This window comes from Lissotriton helveticus, chromosome 2_1 (assembly GCF_964261635.1).
Source record: "Lissotriton helveticus chromosome 2_1, aLisHel1.1, whole genome shotgun sequence".
In the NCBI taxonomy this organism is placed as follows: Eukaryota; Metazoa; Chordata; class Amphibia; order Caudata; family Salamandridae; genus Lissotriton; species Lissotriton helveticus.
In genome coordinates, this window is record NC_136059.1 from 591099749 (window position 1) to 591120906 (window position 21158).

At 47.3% G+C, this 21158-nt stretch overlaps 1 protein-coding gene across 2 annotated transcripts in view; it reads right to left on the reverse strand.

Annotated features, from left to right (window-relative positions):
• The window catches only part of TNPO1 (transportin 1), a 1741771-nt gene that overhangs the window by 1496210 nt on the left and 224403 nt on the right, over window positions 1-21158 (reverse strand). For both annotated transcript variants that reach the window (XR_013607056.1, XM_078675276.1), the window contains exon 3: window positions 4692-4841. Coding sequence is in view for 1 of the 2 variants with exons in the window: in XM_078675276.1 (XP_078531402.1) it covers window positions 4692-4841 (150 nt within the window). In the remaining variant the exon portion in view is untranslated. The remainder of the gene's footprint in view (window positions 1-4691; window positions 4842-21158) is intronic.

The following is a 21158-nucleotide window of genomic DNA, read 5'->3' on the forward strand; positions in this document are numbered from 1 at the left end:
TATTGGGCAGCCCCACCTCTAATTTATGCCGTAAAAAACATCCCTGGTTCTAGTGGGCATTCTGCCGCCCCACGGGGAGCAGACTTGGGGCTCCCACCTCCCTGGTGCCTAGTGGGTAGATCCCTGCTTGGGGATTTCCCCTCTGGGGCGTGGCATGCCAATCTTGGGCAGCCCCCACCCCTAAATTAATCGTAAAAAAAAAAAACTGGTGTCTAGAGGGCTTTCTGCCCCCCCCAGAGGCAGAAAAACTAACTGTGCAGGGGGTGGGGGCATTGGTGTGCCAATATTGGGCAGCCCTCACCCTTAATTTATGCAGTAAATAATTCCCTGGTTCTAGTGGGCTTTCGTACCCCCACCGGGGGAGCAGATTTGGGGCTGCAGCCCCCATCTGCCCCCCAGGAGGGGCAGAAAGACTGAATTTAGCCCGAAATGTATGGGGGGAGCAAAGGCCCTTGTCCATGGGGCTGCTCCCACCTCACTGGTACCTAGTGGGTGGATCTCTGCTTCAGATCTCCCCCTGGGGAGATCCCAAAACAGGGATCCACTAGGGAGGGGTACCATTGGAAAGGGTAGATTATCCCCTTTCCAATGATACCTCTCCCGTCTTTCTATATGCTCGGGGGCTGAGATAACCCCGTGAGCACGTAGAAAGTCATTTCAGGGAAACCAAAGAAACAGCCTCTGGAGTTGGGGAAGCTCTTCCTCAACTACAGAGGCTTTTCGGGGGTGGTCGGGGGCGGAGGGAGGGAATCCCCCTGGTGCCTGCACCAGAGGGATTCCCAGGGCCCTGTGATCGGACAGCCGGGGGCCGTCCTATGCATATGAGCACTGTGGTTAAAAAAAAGGTAGTATGTTTGTGTTGTAAATATACGATACCACCCATGGCAAAAGGGGTCTCCTGTGCCACTGGTATATACAACACAGATTCAGAGTCACCTATGTACATAGACCTCATTCGTGCACATAAGTTCATGCACAGACCACGCTTTCACAGACATACATGCCAGCCCTGGTGTAGTGTCCCTAGTGAAAGTATTTTGCCCAAACCATAGTAGCGGTCTCTATGAACATTAGGCTTAAAGTCAATGAAGCTGGGCATGGGGATGTCTGGAAACACTGCACAAGTTGCTTGGCCTTCAGTAGCTCATGATGATTTTCACTGATCAGAAGTAGCTCTCACTACAGAAAAGGTTGGAACCTGACCTCCCCACTCTCCTCCCCCCTCTCCTCCCCCCATCCCCCCCTGACCCCCCCTCCCCGTCCCTCCCTTTCCTGGTCTAGACTGTGACTAGGTGCTTTTTTGCTATCCTTGGAACAGATAAACAGATTTCTAAACAACTCCTTTAAGAAGAAATATACGTAGAATGGACATTTTTATAGAATACACAATTTATTTACCAGGAAACATCCATCTAGGTCACTGGTTATTCAACCACACCAAACCACCAATGCCTCAGCCACAGAACCCAATACATCCGGCATTCTCTCAAGGGAATATTGGTAAATCAACACTTCATTCAAGGGATAAGTTCAAATGGAATGTAAAACAAAATGGATGGAATACAAATCAATAAAGTGGTTTACAGTCCTAACCATTCTATGTCCAAATCCTTGGTATGCAAAATGTTACCTATCTGTTCATTGCATGTAGAGCTGCGGATTCATGTGCTCTGCAAACTGCTACCATTTGGTGTCGGACTCAAACATTACAACTTGTTTTTCTTTTTGACTCAAGATGTGCTGAGGTTCCTCTATCCACAATGCACATGGTATTGACTCCACCCTAGATGGTTTGCCTTTCAGCAGGATGGATGTGAATGTAGATTGAAGAGTAAGACTACTGTGCACACCAAGTTGGTAACAGAGTAAAGTCTGGGAAATAAAATTTGCAATCATCACCAGGATGAGGGTGGGCAAATGTGAATCCATAGCACAGCATGCTGGTTGCTCACAGGGTAACATTTACTGACTATAGCAGGGATGCACTTCCTATGAATCAACTGGTTCCTCCTATGAGGTGACTAGCAGCCACATGCAGAGAGAGTATGCATCCTACTTTGGCGTAAGAAGCCTGGATACACTTTATCCACCGAGCAATACCAGCCTTAGAAATGTTGTGACCTTTTTGGGCCATAAAGAGCTAGTTACTTTTGTGGACCTAGTACTGTTAATAAAGTAAATGAGCTTCCACTTAACATCTAAGGCATGTAAAACCCTTTACGCTACCAAATCAGTTGGTTGAAATAATACAGCGTAGCTCAATAGTCTAGTTAAAGTGGAAAGGTGAAGTTACTTTAGGCAGAAACTTTGATTTAGTTTGCAGGACCACCCTGGTGCACCTGAATGAAGGGTTCTTGAATGGCGAGTCCTTGAAACTCACTGAAGTGCCTGAGTGAGGTTATGTCTACTAAAAAGATTATGTTACTTACTCTGAAGGATCTGTTTGAGGCATATAGTGCTGTAGATCCACGTGCTCTGCATACTCGTGCCATCTAGTGTTGGGTTTGGAGTTGTGCAAGTTTTTTTTGGAGTCACAAGGTAAAGTGACCCCTCTCAGTGATAATGCGCATGGGCATCAACTCCTTTGTTAGATTTTTTTCTCGTAACGGGTGAGAAAGGAGTGTAAGGAATGTGTCAGAAATGTGATGTCCATGCTAAATGTAAATATAGTGTAACTGCAACGGCCACAGGCGTCCTGGTAGGAGGTTGGGATCATTTGAAACTACAGTACTACATGCAAATAACAGATGCTTACAGGATAAGTAACAATCAGTTTGATGGTGTGTAGGCTCAGGTACACATGCTCTGCATAGACTATAAAGCAGTCCCTCCTGAAAAGAGGTGGGCAGCCTGTGGGAGCTGCAGTAGTTTGAAAAAGGGTATGTAGCACTGCCTAACCTAAACTGGCTTGTTGGGTGTACTAAAACATCCACACAGTAGTGCTTGGTGAATGTATGTGGTGTAGACCATGTAGCGGTCTTACAGATGTCCGCTATAGGATATTTCCAAGAAACACCATAGTGGCTTCCTTTTTACGAGTGGAGTGTGCTCTGTGAGTAGACGGTAAATGTATTTTGGCTTTAATGTATCAAGTTTGAATATATTGGACTATCAATCTGGCTATGCCTGATTTGGATACTGAATAGCCTTTATGAGGAGGAGAAAGCGCTACAAAGAGTTGCTTTGTTTTCCCGAAAGCTTTAGTTCTAGCTATGTAGAACATGAGTACTCTTAATATCCAGCGTATGAAGAGCCTTTCTGCAACAGAATCTGAGTGAGGGAAAAAAAGTGAGAGCTCGATAGACTGATTGAGGTGAAACTGTGAGATTACCTTGGGTAGAAATTTAGGATTGTTACGAAGAACCAGTTTGTCTTTATGCATTTGGAAAAATGTTCTTCTAACTTTAAAGTCTGGAGCTCACTAACACGCCTAAGTGAGCTAATGGGAACTAAGAATGCCGTTTTCCACAAAAGAAATTGAAGGGGGCACGAGTGAAGAGACTCAAAAGGGGAACCCATGAGTCTAGTAATAACAATGTTATGGTTCCAAGAGGGTGTTGGAGAAACCAGGCTGTCTGATGTGGTAAGGAGCACGCCATTGGTTAGGAACAGCGATGAACCCATGATAGACAGATTTAAAGATTTACATTCAAATTAGTGCAATTTAATGTCCTCCAGAGAACATACCCGACTTCAAGAAAATTGAGGAAATGTTATCCTGAGCGGTTGGCTCTTTGCCCAAGAGGTGGGGAAGCAGAAGCGGATTTCATGAACGATTCGGACCTGTAAGATGCTAGTGACTTATCAGTAGGAACTCCTGTTGTGGGCAACATACTCAGACTCACTGTAAAATAATACCTGTCAGGAACAATACCAGTCATATTGCGGATGGGAATATTAGGATACAAATTCAATGTACTAAGTAGAAAAATCATAAAGTAGAATATCACCATACCCTTGATGCTGACCCTATGGACCATAGATACAGTTATGGCTGAAAGGCAGGACTCAGTAGGTGCTAGCAGAGAGCTGGATGAACAGGGCAAGACATGACAGAAGGCTAATGGAAGACTTGATGGAATGGGCAGCATTGCATCAAACATAGGGACCCTCCAGATGCTAGACCACTGAGGTGGTGTTAGCCCAGAGTCCTGATACAGGATACGGATATTTTAAATAATAGGAGGATTCCAAGTTTTGAGGATTCAGAGTGGAAGGAGATGGTTATAAAGTGTAGGTGCAGTGACATCAGACCTACAAACGCAAAAAGAAGAGTTGGAGAAGGTGGGAGCCACTAAACACAATTTATGGATGTACTTAGTGTAGGCGGTAACTTCACTCTCTATAACAGTTTCTGCAAGATGATCAGCATGGACGCTACATGAAAAGAAACTGCAATACTAAGGTTGCCTGTTACCATCATTTTTCCTACAATAAGCAAATATTGGTGTTGCGCCTTTTTGTAAATAAAAAAATAACAGTCAAATGAAAAATCGGAAACAAAATGCCATGAGACTTTGGTTTTGTAATAATCATTGGTCCTCCCTGTGCAATCTCAGACTTCTGAAAAAGTCTTTTCGGACCTTTTGTGCACAAAATAGCTGTGAAGCAATGTTAACTTTAATTTCCCATCACAATGTGTCCACAGCACATAAACTGCAGGCAATAAGCATTTGAAAAGAGAAACTCACCAACAGTGGCTCTGATTAATGGGGAGGCATCACCAATATTATTTAGACATTCGGTTTTAATGAAGTCAGTAACCCCATTTGGAAAGTTTTGAAAATGGGCCTTCACATTATTCTTCAGTATTAGTCCACTCAAAGAACGTGTTGGCTCATCTGCAAAAAAAAAAAAAAATGCATCATGAATACGAAGATCATTAAAAACACTTCACCATCAACAACTTAACTGAAAATACAACAGTTTCACATTTTAAGTACAATTAAAGACAACATAAGATTAGATTACCGTTTTATTTAACAAAGAATACACAAATATATTTTCTATTTTTGTTTCGGGAACATTTGTTTATACTCCTTCACACTTTTAAACAAAGTGAAATTCATACATACATATCTAATTCAACAATGATCTCATGCTTCCAGAAGCAAACTGGAATTCTTCTAACTTACAGTTTATTAAAAATTATACATCAGTTGGAATTTAACATTGATTGGCAACTAGGGTAAGCCCCTACTTTGCCGGCTAAATTCCTCTCCCAAAACTATATTCTTCAAAACATTAACAAGAGACGCAGAAACTTATGAGAGGTAATCAAGGTTATATAAAGCACTAGTCCAACCTAAACTGAACTGAAATATATTTGCTGCACATGATGCATTTAAACAGTAATCCAGTGCTTTCTAAAAAAAGAGGAGAATGTAAAATAAAATTAAAAGTGGTGGTCAAGAAATCAGCAGTTTACTGATTAATAATGTTGACAGAGCACATGTCAAAACAGTAGTTGACAAACCTTGCGTAGCTGCCTTTTGGCCAATAATGACCTACTGCTAGATGATTCATGTGGCGTCTTGACAGAACAACAGAAGTTGGGAAGACGATACCGATTCACACAGGGGCAGTGCTGATCGGAGAAAGAATAATGATTCGGCTGTTCAGAAACTGAGCCAAGGATTGATGACTGAAAGAAGCGCCCGGCCTTTACAGTAAATAGTGCTCACCTCATAAATCCCAGCCTGTCCCGCTGCCAGTGTGAGATGATAATTAGGCCCTATGCAGCATCAGTGCAGTCAAAAGCCAGTTTAAGACAAGGCACCGTCCTACCGTCAAGCTGCCGCCAGCGGCAATGTTTGTGTTTCACCACCAGTGCTGCTAAGATCACGTGGTTGAGCCCATACTCAGAGGCTAGGTTCCCAAGGCTTGATCATGGCAGCCGGGCCTACTGTGATCACACATCCAATGAGAATTAAAAAATCATTTCAGGCACAGTAGTGAGCAGAATAAAGTCAGAGACATGCACGTCATTTCGTGATTGATCCTCAAGAGTCTTTATCCACAAATCTGTGATAATGTGAATCCTTGTCAAGGTAAGACAATGAGACTACAAAGAGGTGAATGTCCACTAAACAGGGGTACCTTCCCTTAACTAAATGAAGTGCTTCTTTATTTGTTGGAGATGTCCTCGTACTTCTCTGCATCAGTAATGAGCATACTCAGGGTAATAGGAAGAATCAAGGATTCTGCAGGGGCTGAGAAAAGAGGGAGGGGGCCCAAAACGTTTTCCCCCATGTTAATTTCCATAGGAAAGTTTAGACTCTGCTACAGCCCGAACTGCTTAAAGGAATTACACCAAATTTGGCAGAAATGTAGGCGTTTGTTCAGGGAAGTGCCTTTTTGTGATTTACTGCAAATCCGCTCAGCAGTTGCAGAGAAACTTAAAGAAATTTCCAAATGTATAAATAGGGACGCAGAGGATACGCGACCCCTCCCTATTTTGTGCAGAGATCTGATTAGCTGTCAAAACTTCAAACCAGGAATGTTGGCAGCCATCTTGGTACTCTGCAAAAACAAAAAAGCACTTTTTCAATTACATTTTCGGTGAGATCCGTAGACCCAGATTAAAAAAATAATATAAAAAACAATGCACCGACACCTGCGCTTCGTTAATTACGGCCCCCGGGTGGGTCAGGTACTGGGGCATTTTTTTCTACTAAAGGAGGGGGGCGCACGGGCCCCCCCTCTCGGGGTTCAATATTGCCCCACTAGACTAGCGCCTCCCCAGAGCTTTTAAATAAATGCATGCGGGGGAGGCCCATGTGCCTACACCACTGCACCTAGGACCACCATTTCCCTGGGGCTCTACCTGAAAAAATGCAGGTGGGCGAGCGGACCCTCTCCCGGCAGGCCCTGTGGCTGCCAGCTACCTGGTACTTTAATTTCAATCAATGAGGGGAGCCACGCGGACCTCCCCGCAGCCCCAGGTGACGTCAACTCCCTGGGGCTTTTGCAAAATTGAATGCAGAGGCACATCCCGCCCCCTACAGCCCTGGGGCGCCGAATTGCTTTCACAGAGTGGGAGCCGCATGTTCAGCAGCTCCCTGTCTGTTAAAGCAATGCCGGCTCCAGCAGGAGGCGGAGAGCCGGCAGGGACCGCGGGGGCCTTCAGGCTCCCCCACAGATATAAGTAGGTGCCCTGGGTGGATCCAGGGCACCCACAATTGAGGTAAGGCCCCAGGGGTTGGGGTTCGGGAGGGGGCACGGGGTCTCCCCCTTTCATATAAAAGGCTGGGCCCATGTCATGAGTGATGTAATATGTGGTGATAAGCAGTGCATTGCAGGGGTTAAGTTATAGTTAGCTTAGGTGACTATAACTGATGAATTTCACTGGCTTTGTACGAGTGAAATCTGAGCCTAAATATAACGCCCTTGTAACCTTAGGTTTTTTTCAGTGAATATCTATTTTTTTATTATTATTAATTGGCGGTCGTCAATGGGTAAGTATAGTTCGATCTGCTTTGTAATGGACAAAGCGCTTGTTAGGTTGCTAATAACTCTTGCACAGTTTGACGAATCTTTAGGAAACTTAAAAAAAAAATGTTTTTAAAAAAAAGTCTATTCACCTCAGCTCCTCCTTGTAAAGGTTCGGGGGGCAAAGAAAAGAAGGGGGGCCCAAAAAGTAAAATTCCCATGCTATTGCTATAGACTTTCTTTTTTTAGTCCGCGCTAGCACAAACTGTTAATGGAATTACACCAAATTTGGCAGAAAGCTAGATCTTGACAAGAAATATACTGCTTTTGTGATTTAGCGTACATCTTTCAGTAGCTTTTGAGTAATGAAGGGAAACAAATATTTGTATATTGTGTAATGGCAGCCATTACAGGGCTAGGGGACTTGGTCCCCTGAAGTAACAGAAGGAAAAAAGAAAGGAAAAAAGAAAGAAAAAAAAAAAAAGATGACTGTAAGAGGACAGGGTAGGGATACCCTGCCTCCCTAGGCCCTGTGTGGGGAACCCCCATGGAGGCTAATATACAATTGGTGTTTTTTTGCCTAATTTCTCAGACGCCACCATATTTTTTTATCCATATATGGGGAGGGGGGTGAGTAAGAGCCCATTACCAGCTCATTTTTGCCCCTGGGGCCATGTATATTAAGTAAGGGGAGGTGAGCGTGCGGCCCCATCCCAAGCCAATAGTGGCCTCTGGGACCCCACCCTAAGATCCTAATTTGTAAGTGCATGCCACCCCCACCCCTCCCAGAGCCTGGACAGGTCCCAGGGACCCTATCCCCCCTGGGGTAGGGGGCCGCACAACTCGCCTCCCTGTGCCTACTCACGCCCCAGTAATCCCATCCCCCAGGGTCGGCTCACTTACTGTGTCCTAGGGAGCCCACCCGCGGGAGACACTAATTTCCCTACTGGCACTGGAAAAATTCTCACATGTTGGATGCAGACTTGTGGTTTGTTCCCCTGCCTGAACTGATGCAGGCAGGGAAACATAATCGATATTGCTCCCACCCGGAGGGAGCAAGCATAAATAGCGTAAATAGCGGCTCCCGCCATGCAGGAGCAAAGTTGGCTCCTGCACCATGCACCACCTTTGGACTCCCCTAAGGTCCTCAACGTGTGCTCTGTGGGTGCCTCAGGTGGGCATCAAGGCACCCACCTCTCGCCCGAGGGATGGGGTTCCCAGAGAGGAGAAAGCTCATGTTACTTTTATGTTGAATTCAGCCCATGGGATGGGCCCAGGGGTGCTATGAAAGCTCAGGGAGGGCACTCTCCCTTTAAAATTACAATACAGCCCCAGCAGATTAGGTCCCCATGGCCTCTAGAAGCTCTGGGAGGGGGGAGGAATCCCAAGCCCCCTTCCTTTAAAAAAAATTATTTCTGACCCTGGGTGATTGAGTCCTGAGGCATATTAAGCCTCAGTGAGGGGGGCTTCACGCCCCCTCCCCTTAGATTTAGGCCCCAGGGATGGGGTCCCCAGGATCCACAAAGACAGCACCATCTCCCATGTTTATAAATACATATATATTTTTTTAAATACACACCCTGGGGATGTGGGCCATGGGGCCTGTTAAGGGGGCCTACAAGCCCTCCCTCTCCCCTGTTTATTTGGGATGTCATAAAGGACGTAGTGAGTAAGGTAATATGCAAGGTCTTAAGCAGTGCATCGCGGGCTCAAATTCTCCTAGATATAACTGGTGAATTTATGTGTTTATTTGAGTAGAAAATGTTGATTTTATCTGACATTCACCCATCACTTTAACCTTTGGTTACCATGTTATGTATAATTATGAATGTATGTACGTGCATGTACACTGGCACCTACACTGGAACCTAGGCAGCAGTTGGAAGTTGTGCTGCTTAAGCTGCTTACCTATCTGCACTGAATTACCCGGCAGCCAGACAAAGGGAAGGATTCCCGCTCCCCTGCATGGAGTGCTGCCAGGAGAGAAAGTCACCTGCTTGGCCCTGTGCTCTTGTGAGACTCCCGACAGCGAGAAGGGAGATCTTGGGTGTGGAGGCCAGGATCAAGATATCAGGCCCTCGTGGTGGCAGACATGCCGGTCCAGGTATGGATGCAGGTGTTAATCAGCTGCTGTGCCCTTTGCTAGAGATAGGGATCGGAAGAGCCACCGGTGGGTCAGAGATTACTGTGGTTAAGCAAGGACTCCTGGAGATGCTTGATGCTTGAGTAAACAGCCTGTCTGGGGAGTGGAAGGCGGAGCGTGCCAGACTCAAAGATGGTCACCCGTAAGGAAAGCTCTTGTGGCGGCTGCCTCCATCCTTCACAATCCTGGTGTTTTCAGACTGCGAAACACGAAAAGAAAACAGGAACAAGTAGTGTTAGGTAGCGGCACGGCAGGCACTGCGGAAGAAAATCCCAAAAAAACTGATCCAAGCTTGAAATTCCATCCCGGAGCAGAGCAATGGCCTATTAGTGGTGGCGCGCAGTGGATGGCGTGATCACCTAGAAACACACCCGCTCCCTGGGCTGCAGATCCGAGAGACAGGATCAGTGCAGATGGGCTGAAGGGAGCAAGTAAGCGAAACCGCTGCAGAGGCCTGACACTGTGGCTGCTTCTTTGATGAGTGTATTGCCGGGCGGCAGTGGACCCCCAGACAGCAGAGGCTAAAGCTTGATCAGTATTGCAGCAGGTGGACAGAGTGAGGTACGCCGTGCAAGGGTCGGACCGGCTGGTGGAGTCTTGAGGCGGTAATACGCGCCTCACACTGAGGGCAAAAGAGTACATTGGGGCCCCAGCCAGGCTAAATGCAGTGCAGTGTGGTACCCTTTAAAGAGCAGCAGAGAGAAAAGATCAATCATCACCAGCCGCAATCCGGGTAAGGAGAACTGGCCCTACCACAGTGGGCCAGCGTTGCTGACGCGGCCTGCAAGCTGGTGCTGACGTGGTCAAGCTGGGGGGGGCCTTCGGCCGAGAACAAGTGGTGCCTGCGGCGATTAGAGTGGCAACGTGTAAAGTAAAGTAAAGTCCACATTTGTAAAGCGCACAATCACCCGTAAGGGTCTCTAGGCGGTGGGGGCCGTCGGGAAGATTAAGCGAGCTATTGCCCAGAGTCACATGGTGCTGGGCTAACCTGCCGCCGGAGCCGGGGATCGAACCGTGGTCCCCAGATTCCAGCGTCAGTCGCCCTGGCCGCGGCGCCACACCTCTCCCTGTAAACGTGTAAAGGTGCAGCCCTGCCTGGAGGACAAAACAAAACCGGAGTAGCATAGAACGCAGGCAGCGAGGCCTAAAATCCTGGACATCCCGGGGCTATACTAGGTGAGCAAGCGTGACACGTGGCTGCGGCCAGAAATTTTAACTTTCCTAGAACACAGCAGGGGAAGGGACCGACCATAGGTGGCACGCTGCAGCAGAGCACAGTGTATGTACCGGCGGCTTGTGCACGACTGCTCTTCCGCGGGGCCCGCAAGATGAACCTGAACACTGTGCAGCGGGGCGCAGTCATTCGACACGACTGATGCGCCAAAAGTCTTGTACGGCATAACTCAGCACAGAGGAGAAGACTGAGCCAAACAGCGGGGTAGAGCTTGAGCCTGCGTAACATTACCCCAGGGTACGTGAATAGCACAGAGAAGCCTAGGTGGCCCCACTAAATAACCTTGTTAAGAGAGAAATGTGACAAAGCGCCCTCCCTGTCTTGCTGTGCCAGTCGGGGACCAGACTGAGGGCATAGACAGCTGTAGGGGTACACAACCTGCTCAGAAGTCCGTAGCGCGCAGAGCGGGCCTCCGGCTCAGTTTTCGGTGCCCCGCAGCACTAGCGGAGTGAGACCATTGGTCGTCGCCTGGCGGTTGCATAAGGCAAGGTTAAGATCCCCATAAGTACATAAAAATGGGTAAACCAGATAAACTACAGTCAAAGTTGCAATTCGAGCTGCGCAAGACCCCCACGTCCCGTGATACAAACACGCAGGAGTCAGATTCCCCCCAACCGGAAACCCCCCTCCCAGGACGACCCCGAGGCTGTCGCAGATGCAGACCTCAAACAGATCCTACGCTCAATGCAGCAAACTATAGAAAATTGACCGCAAAATAGACGCCCTCACCTTTGGCATGGACAGGATGAATGAAAGGTTGGACAAGCACAGTGACAGATTAGACGCAGTAGAACAGGGGGTCTCGAACTCAGAAGATGCCCTACACACAGAAACTGAGGGACACATAGCAATAGATAAGACCCTAAAGGGGCTCCAACTAAAGGCAGAGGATTTGGAAGCCAGATAGCGTAGAAACAATATTAGAATCCTTGGAATAGCAGAATCCACCAATATCACCAACATGGAGCAATACGTAGAGCGCATATTGGCAGAACTACTGGCCAGAGACACCTTCTCTGAAATATTTGTAGAGGAACGGGCGCAAAGCGACCAGTCATTGCCAGTTTATTAAACTATAGGGACAGAGATGCAGCCCTACGGAAATCACGAGCTGGGAACGCTACGATTAGAGGGGTCTGAAATATCCCTGTTCCCTGACTTTATGCATCAAGTTAAAGAGGCGTGCAGATTATTCCTTCCTGTCATGAGGAGACTGCGAGCTCAACGTAGAATATAGCATGCAATACCCAGCTAAGTTGCGGATCAAACTGGATGGTAAAGTGCACCATTTCACAGACCCCTATTCGGCAATGTGGTATATAAAGCAGAGAGAGCGTGCTAGAGGCGGTCAGAGTTCACCCAGAGTCTCCCAGAAAATCTGTGGTGATACGCAGGACCCCAAAGAGCAGTGAAGACAGCGCGATCACCAAAGGAGCTAAATATAATAGATTAATTGCCACCACATAACATTAAGGGGCAACACAACTCTGATAAGAGCCAGGGTAATGACATTGGGGACACCTTAAACTGGCAATGAACACATGCACAAGCAGAACTAAGCAGGCCATGAAGGATCATTACAACTGCATAGGCAAGAACTTGATCTAGAGTAGTACTACTTCCATGTAACTTACTGAAGCACCATGGATAATGGTCATATAATATTGAAAGGAGGGGCGAACTATAGGAGCTGGAGTTGGGAACATCTGCCCCCGAGTATGCTCCACTAAAAAAGAGAGGTTATAATTGGGAATGTTTTGTTTGGGTGAGTTAATGGGAGGGTGGGTGGGACTGATGTATGCTATGTTAGTAGGAGGTATACATAGCGTGGGCAGGGGTGGGAGGTAGGGACAATTATTGTGTTCCAGAATCTTTTTTAATGTTCAGAATAGTGACCAGGCTTTATGATAGCAAGGTAGGATACAAGGCGTCGCTACTGACGTACAACCGGATGTGGCGGGTACAGAGCATGTGCAAAAAGTAAGATTGATCACATGTAATGTGAGTGGCCTCAACGAAAACAGAAAGACCAGGAAGGTGACAGAATATCTCAAATGACACAATATAGACAGTTCAATTCTACAGGAAACACATCTGCAACAGGATAGGGTAGAGGTGACCTATCGTAGGTTGCAGGGTCAGTGATACACTGCTAATTATACATTGCATGCTAGGGGGGTTCTGGTGTGGGTAGGCAGACAGTCCGGCGTGCACCTGACAGGTTTATATAAGGATCAGGGTGGAAGATATGTAATAGCCAAATGCCATAAGGAGGATTTGACATTCCTGGTAATCGGAATTTATGGTCCAAATTATGATGACCCTCACTTTTCCAAAACAGTGGAAGCAAATTCACGCCAATGGGCAGGCATCCCACAGGTCTGGGGAGGTGACTTCAATTGCATATTGGACCAAAACATTGACCGGTCCAACCCCCCCCCAGGCGCCCCAGCGTGGTGGCTACTGCGATTCTCGACATGATGCATAGAGAATGGCTCACGGATCTATGGAGACACAGCTGCCCTGACACTCCAGGATAGACTCATTACTGTGCGCCACACGACACACACACTAGCATAGACTACTGGTTAGTCTCTATGGGATTATGGACCTGAGTTACAGACTGCACCTCAAGACGTACTTGGATCATTCCCCAGTACTACTCACACTCAAATATCAAACACCTGGAATTCCGACTTTTACATGGAGATTCCAGCCATACTCCCTCCTAGACCAGGTCTTCAAAGCAAAGATGACGCAGGCTATACCAGATTTCTGCAAACGCAACATAGACTCGGTCTCTACCTTTGCAATAGTTTGGGAGACTTTAAAAGCCTACATATGTGGGGTAAGGATTTCCAAGCATGCGGGCGTACTGCGATCTATTGGAGGTAGGCTAGCCACTCTCGAAAGGAAAATAGCTGAGATGGAAAGTAAATTGCAGGAAGAACGTGAACCCCAAATAAAAGCGGATATAAAGTGCAAATTGGCAGAATAGCAAGAGACAGCTAACCATGAACTTAAACATATGGGAAAATACACCACCACACAAACTCACGGTGAGAAGGATAGTCTGAGAGCAGTTCTGGCCGGAATACTTAGGCCCCCCAAGAGCGACAAAAAAAATCACAGATATGCTAGACAGAAAAGGATAGGCTCTATGCACCCTGGAAGCCATTGTCAAAGACTTCCGCAGTTACTATAAGAAGCTGTATAGCTCACAAACTCAATCAAATGAAGTGAACTGGCCGACTATCCTGCTCACATCAAAATGCCTCGGCTGGCCCCAGAACACAGAGAATACCTAATGGCCCCCTTGCAGCTGTCTGAGATCACTGCTGCACTGCGGAGCATGCCCTCTGAAAATGCTCCGGGTTCTCGCGGACTTAAGGTGTCCTTCTATAAGACATTTCTAGATCTCTTGGAGCCATACTTAAAACAGCTATATGAATGGCCAAAACCGGAGTAATGCCTCCCACACTGAGAGAAGCAATGATAGTAGCAATACTGAAGCCAGGCAGGGCACCCGACTATTGCTCGTCATACAGGCCACTATCCCTGCTGAATGTTGACACCAAAATGTACACAAAAATACTAGCCAGGAATAGTACGCCCGGAGCAGGCAGGGTTCGTTCCAGGCTGAAATCTAACCCATAATCTACGCAAATTGTTCGGGCATGAAGTGGATGGACCCAGATGTCAAGGCTGCCGCTGTATTCTTAGACGCCGAGAAGGCGTTTGATGCTGTAGAATGGATATTTATGTTTGCAGTACTTCGTAAAATAGAGGTGGGAGACATATTTACTAAGTTGTTCCTGCTATTATACTCTAGCCCGGTGGCATGAAAGCGGGTGGGAAATACGGTTTCAGACACATTTGAGATTTCTAGAGGTACCAGAAAGAGTGCCAGTTAGTGCCACTACTATACACAGTTGTGATGGAGCCGATGGCCTGCGCTATGCACGAGTACCACAGCCATAGGGGAAACCGATTCCCGGAATACAGTCTAATTATATCAGCGTACGCCGACGATACGTTATTGTACATTTGGGATCCCGACAGCAACATGACCCCTACTCTTAAAGAGTGGTGACATTCGGGACTCACTCTGGCCTAAAGATTAACTGGGACAAATCCACCATCTTCCCCCTCATTTAGGCGACGAGACCCCAGGCTCTTGAATACCCCCTACAATGGACCACAGATTTGGTGCGATATCTGGGCATACGGGTCCACGCAGACCCCTCAGTGGTGCTGAGTGAAAACTACGGTGTAGCTATACAGAAACGTACGGATGATATGGAGAGGTGGATCAAACTTCGACTATCACTAATAGGACGTATCGCTGTAATGAAAATGGTGGTACTGCCTAGAGCCTGATGTAGCCAGACTGTCAGTCACTGAGGAATCTGATAATGAAAAAAACACTTCTAGGGGTTCCTGGTTGTGATGGGATTCATTCACCCTCCTACTGTGAGCGCCTAAAGAGGTCATGCCTTCTGCCCATGTAGCGGGCTAGGATACATCCGTCCCAGAAAGATTTTCTTCTACCACAGGCCCAGGAGGGAAGAAGCTCGTGTTCTACACGGTGAGCACATCAGATCTAACAGGCTCCAAACCATTAGTCTCGATGCCGACCCTTAATGTAGACACTGAAGGGCAGGGAGGTAGGAACATGTTAGGGGTAAGTCCGAGCCTTTAGGACTAAAGAAATCCACCATTTTTCTCTTCAGGAGAAATTTGATCTGTGATTTATGCAAAAAATATGGACGAACCTACAATGAAATTTTATTGTGGCAGGACCCAATTCTTATATGCGGGGCATTTCAACCAGACGATCCACCCAGGGTTGGACTCAACATCTTTAGAAGCTAGTCAGCAGCACATGAAAGTCTAGTGCAGCTATGAAGCAAATTCTTGAAACACACTTAGAGGTTTGGTGGACCTGCCGGGAAAGTAACCCGGTTTTACTTTTCATTCTGCTTCACATGGTACATCTTCTCGAATTAATATGCTCTTTATAAGTCATAGTATTTTACCGGTCATGTTTGTGAGATTAAATCCTAGGACTATCTGTTCAGAACTCATGGTCTCTATTCATTAAGTGAAATAAATTGGCCTCCGCTGCACCCCCACGCTGATGGAGTTTTGATCATAAGCTACTACTGGACCCAGTGTATATGTAGTCCAGAGTCATACTATAACACTATTTGAAAAGGTAAGAAAGAATGCGTTTCTGATGCAAGGCTGCTCTAGGAACTTACTTTGATTGGAAATGGAATATGCACTTCGGCATAGGCATCAAAACATTCCTAATGGTGTTTCTGACATAGTTGGACAACTGACGACATTGCCGATGCAACGGAAGAAAAAAAATTGGGATGGGGCTTGCTCTAAAAACTGTGTGAAATGTCTGCTGTGCTTTGAGAACAGTGAAGAGATGGGTCATCTACTGACTTTCCAATTCGGGGATAAGAACAATAAAAATGTGGTTGCCGGTTTAAGAAAAGCTACTGGTATAATCACTTACCGTTTTTCAACAATTTTATTTCAGTCTTTATACTGGTTACTGTCGTGCAACAGAGGGTATGATCAGCAGTTATCTTTTAGCAGTAGCTTAATCAACTCACAGTGGTGTAGAAAGCAGGGTTAGGCACTTTAATGACTAAGGATCAGATTGAAGGGCCGATTTTATCCAGACACAATTCTATAAGCAGTTTAAAATCCTCATTACTCCTCTTCTGTTTGAACTTGTAAATTCCCTGGCATTTTTGGAGCCAACACTGCCACCTTGGGGAGAAGCATGTAAATCTATATTTGTAAAAAAAAATCAAGAGCCACTAAAATTGTGGTCCATATCGTCCTATATCTTTACTGGATTGTGACTCAAAAATGTATTCATGGGGAGGAGCTACGAGCGCGACCAACATGGCCGCTTCAGTCCCGGGCTCCAGAGACCCCCGCTGCCCTGGGGTATATCCTGGACATTATCCTGTCCACAGACCGTGGAAATCGCTACCGGAATAGAAGCGGTGCTGTACGCTTCAATCCGCGCTTCGATCGGCCCCAGAGAAACGAAGAAAAAGGGGTGTGAAGGATTGAGGCCCGTAGGCCCAAAAGCCGGGGCCTCAGGTAGTAGGCATACCAGTGCTGCAGTGCGTCAACACCGGGGCCGAGTCCGGGAGTCTCCGGTCCGGCCCCGTGAAGGATCCGGCCGAGCTTCTGGCGCTTCTTGGACTGCGTCCCCTCCTCCCCCCCCTCGCTGCCTCCACAGGTCTACAAGGACGTGCAGATAGACGGGGGGCGCGGTTTGAGGGGGAGCTGATGCTGCACGATTCTGGACCTACGCTGCACTGGGCAAGGTAGCCTGGGACTATTATTGGCAAACCTGCTGGCGATTGAGAGGGCTCCAATATAACTAATGCGGTCTAAATACAGCAACTGTAGCAGAACTGACTGAGGCTGCATTGTGGCTGTGGTCACCTCCGTAAGAGTGACAAATGCACTATTTTGAAATCCCTATGTATTCAGTGCGAGGCCATTGGGATGAGAGTGCGCCTTGAGAAGTTGCCACTATCTTAGTCACACAGATTGCAGTGGTGTGCTCGATATCGGCAGTGGGTACGACTGAGTGGATCACCGGCCCTCCCTTCCTTGGAGAACGGGTTTGAGCCGCATGTGAGATCAGCACTGAAGAACTGGAGTGTGAATAAGGTGGTTGGTGTGGCTAAGCAAATGTGTTTGGCGCGTCGTGGGAACTCTGATACTCCTGACTTTCCCTCCCTCTGTCCTCACAATGGCAGCTAAAGCGGACACTGAAAAGCTACAATCAAAATCGACTAGAGGAGCTCGACACACCCAAACTAATAAATTAGATCGTTATACGCAACCCAGAGGGTCGCCTGGGTTTGGGAAATCGCTAGACGGGCATACATGGGAACCGGCCTCTACAACGGAACTTACGTTGCAAGATGTGATGGCAGCGATAGACGGGGTGAAAACCTCCCTCGGCAAGAAGATGGAGTCCCTAGATCATAAACTTGATGCAGTCACAATAGAAGTTAATCTGCTCCGCGCGAACCACACGAAGACCATTGAAAAAGTTAAATCACTAGACGTCAAAACCTCTAGTCTTACAAACGATATGACTCTTTTACAGCAGGAAGTTCGTGATCTTAAAACATCCAGTGAAGTCGCCAGTCGCAAGTTGGATGAATATGAAGGGAGGGCCCGCAGAAACAACGTGCGTATTATTGGAGTGCCAGAAAAAGCAGAGGGACCGGCTGCTGACCTCTTCATTGAAGACATCATTCTCAATCATCTGAAGCCCAAAGGCCAGGGAAAATTCTTCACAATTGAAAGAGCGCATAGGATACAGGGAGGGAGACCGCGACCTGGCGCGCCACCCCGGCCGATGATTGCCAGAGTGCTAAATTTCAGGGACAAGGACGCTATCCTGCAAGCTTCCAGGACCGAGGGCCCACTGCAGTGTGAAAACTACACCCTAAGCTTTTTTCCGGTCTTTACGCAGGCTGTGCAGAAACAACGGCAGACGTTCATGGGTGTCAAACGGAAACTTCGAGATAAAGGATTGAAGTATGCCATGATGTACCCCGCCAAGTTGAGAGTTGAATATGCGGGCAGGGCACTGTTCTTTGACAATCCTGAAATTGCTTCGGACTGGTTGGAAACCATCTCCTCACAGAATGATCAGCGGCGAAGGAGTGGAGACGAAGAGGATGGCGCACATGAGCAAGAATAGGAACTCACATTATTGCGGGTGGTGTATGACTACATAGAGGGATAAAAGATGGTCTGAAAAAACTGTGCTAACTAGACAGTTGTAGATAATGTTTGACACGGTCTGAAGGAACGTATGGGGGCAGGTGGGAAATTGGGGGTCGTACTCCTCAGGGTTACTTTTCGTTAGTTGAGTAGTTAGAGTATGGGGCGACAGGCACACTGCGAGTTGGGGGCGGATGAACACCGTGAGCAGGGGTGCGGGGAGGGGGGTGGTGAATGGGATTTGTTTGGGGGTGGAATTGTTGGTAATTTGTTTGTATTGATGTTTGTAGGCATTGCATTTCAAAGCTTCGGTCAGAATTGTGGCATTTTTAAATTTCAGGAATAGGAGGTGGGATTGACCTATTTCATGTTTTATGATGGGGGGTAGGGGGCTGAAGGTATTAAGTTGGAATGTGAATGGGTTGGGGGATAAAATCAAACGTAGTGTGGTTCTTCAGTTCCTTGGACGTCAACCCGGATGTGGTACTGCTTCAGGAGAAGCATTTGGTGGGGAACTCCAGCAGGGCAATGCATAGAATGGGGTATCGTTTGGTGGCACACGCGGGATTCACGTCGGGATCCAGGGGGGTGGGGGTCTTGCTTAGGAAGACGCTCCCTATGGTTATTGACTCTGTTATTGAGGATGATAGGGGCAGATATATAGGGGTTTCAGGTCGTTGGGAGGGGCACTCCCTTTCCTTACTGTCGGTGTATGTCCCCCCAGTTATGCAGGCAACTACGTTTGTAGATTTAGGGAAAATCCTTCTAGACCTCCCAAGGGGTCTTCTGATTTTGGGAGGTGATTTTAATGCTGTGGTCTCCAGCACTATGGATAGGCATCCCACTAGAGATACGGGACGGGTGCAAAGATGGCTTCCTGAGTTTATGGATGCAGTGGGACTAGTCGATGGTTGGAGATTGCTTCACCCGGATCAGCGACAAGTTACCTTCCACTCCGGTGCACATGGTAGTCTCACGTATTGATCACTGTTTAGTGCCGGCGGCCCAGTCATATTGCATCACAGAGGCTACACACCTAGCAAGGGGTATTTCGGATCATTCGCCACTCTGGGTCAGGTTCGATGTGACCTTGGGATCAGACGGTAAGATAGCCCCTATTAATCCCTGGTACCTGCGCAATACTAAAATCCGTAAGGACTTGCTTAAGGCGTTGGAACATTATTTTCAGGAGAATGAGGGATCTGTGTCGTCCTCGATCTCGCTGTGGGAGGCTTTTAAGGCAGTCATAAGGGGCCAGGCTTTGTCACTGATTGTAGGAGCAAAGAAGGATCGTAACGTAGAAATTGTAAAAATAGAATCTGAGATTGCTAGTATTGAGGCTGAATTTGAGACGGTGGTGACCCAGTCTAAACTACATGCCCTGAATCTTAAGCAGCTTGTGTATAGAGCCTTGGTCACGGAAGAAAGTGCCAAAGCTTTGAATAGAGAGTAGCAGGGCCGATTGAATGATGTAGGAGATAAGGCTGGGAAGCTCATCGCCTGGTTGGATAATAAAGATAGGGCTGATCGGGTTGTTCCGGATCTTGAGACGGCAGAGGGATAGCGAATAACAGACCCCCAGGGCATAGTAGATAGTTTTGGAGAATATTTTCGTACAGTGTATACCTCGGTTGCGGGGCTGCCGGAGGAGGACTCATTTGTTATTGCGAGATATTCAGCTCCCTGGCCTGACTAAGGAGGACCGAGAATTCATGGATAGTGCCCTTACCATAGATGAAGTGGCTCTGGCAGTGCGCTCCTTGAATTCCGGTAAGGCACTGGGACCTAATGGGCTCCCGATTGAGTTGTATAAGCTTAGACCCGATGTGATTGCCCCCTATCTCAGAGGTATGTTTTTGGAAGCGCAAGAACGGGGAGTATTACCGTATGATCAGAGAGTGGCATCTATCGTAGTTATCCATAAGGAGGGGAAAACTAAAACCAAATGTGCCTCCTATAGGCCTATCTCTTTACTGAATGCTGAACCTAAGATTCTTGCTAAACTATTGTCCAATAGGCTGGTTAAGGTTATTAGCGGTCTGATACATGCTGATCAATCGGGTTTCATTCCCCACAGGAACACGGCGTTAAATCTTCGTAGATTAGACGGGGTTTTGGCTAGGGCCCATACCCTGAAGGAACAGGAATAGCGTCTCTTGACGCAACGATGGCCTTCGACATGTTGGAATGGCCGTATCTATGGGCAGTTTTGGCTAAGTTCGGATTCGGACCGGAGTTTATTAGATGGGTGCATCTGTTGTATACTGAACCTCTTGCACAGGTAGTAGTGAATAACCGAGTTTCAGCAACATTTTGTTTGGGGCGTGGCACCCGACAGGGGTGTCCGCTCTCTCCCCTGTTATTTACATTGGCACTTGAGCCTTTGGCGGCCTGGATCCGTTGGGAGCCTTCCATTCGAGGTATTCGATGGTCTCCTCAGGTGGAGGACAGGATCTCTCTATACGCGGAGGATATTCTGCTCTATTTGACTTCACCGAGGAAGTCTTTAAATGTCGTCTGTGATGTGTTGGCCTCTTATGGAAGGAATTCGGGGCTCACTATAAA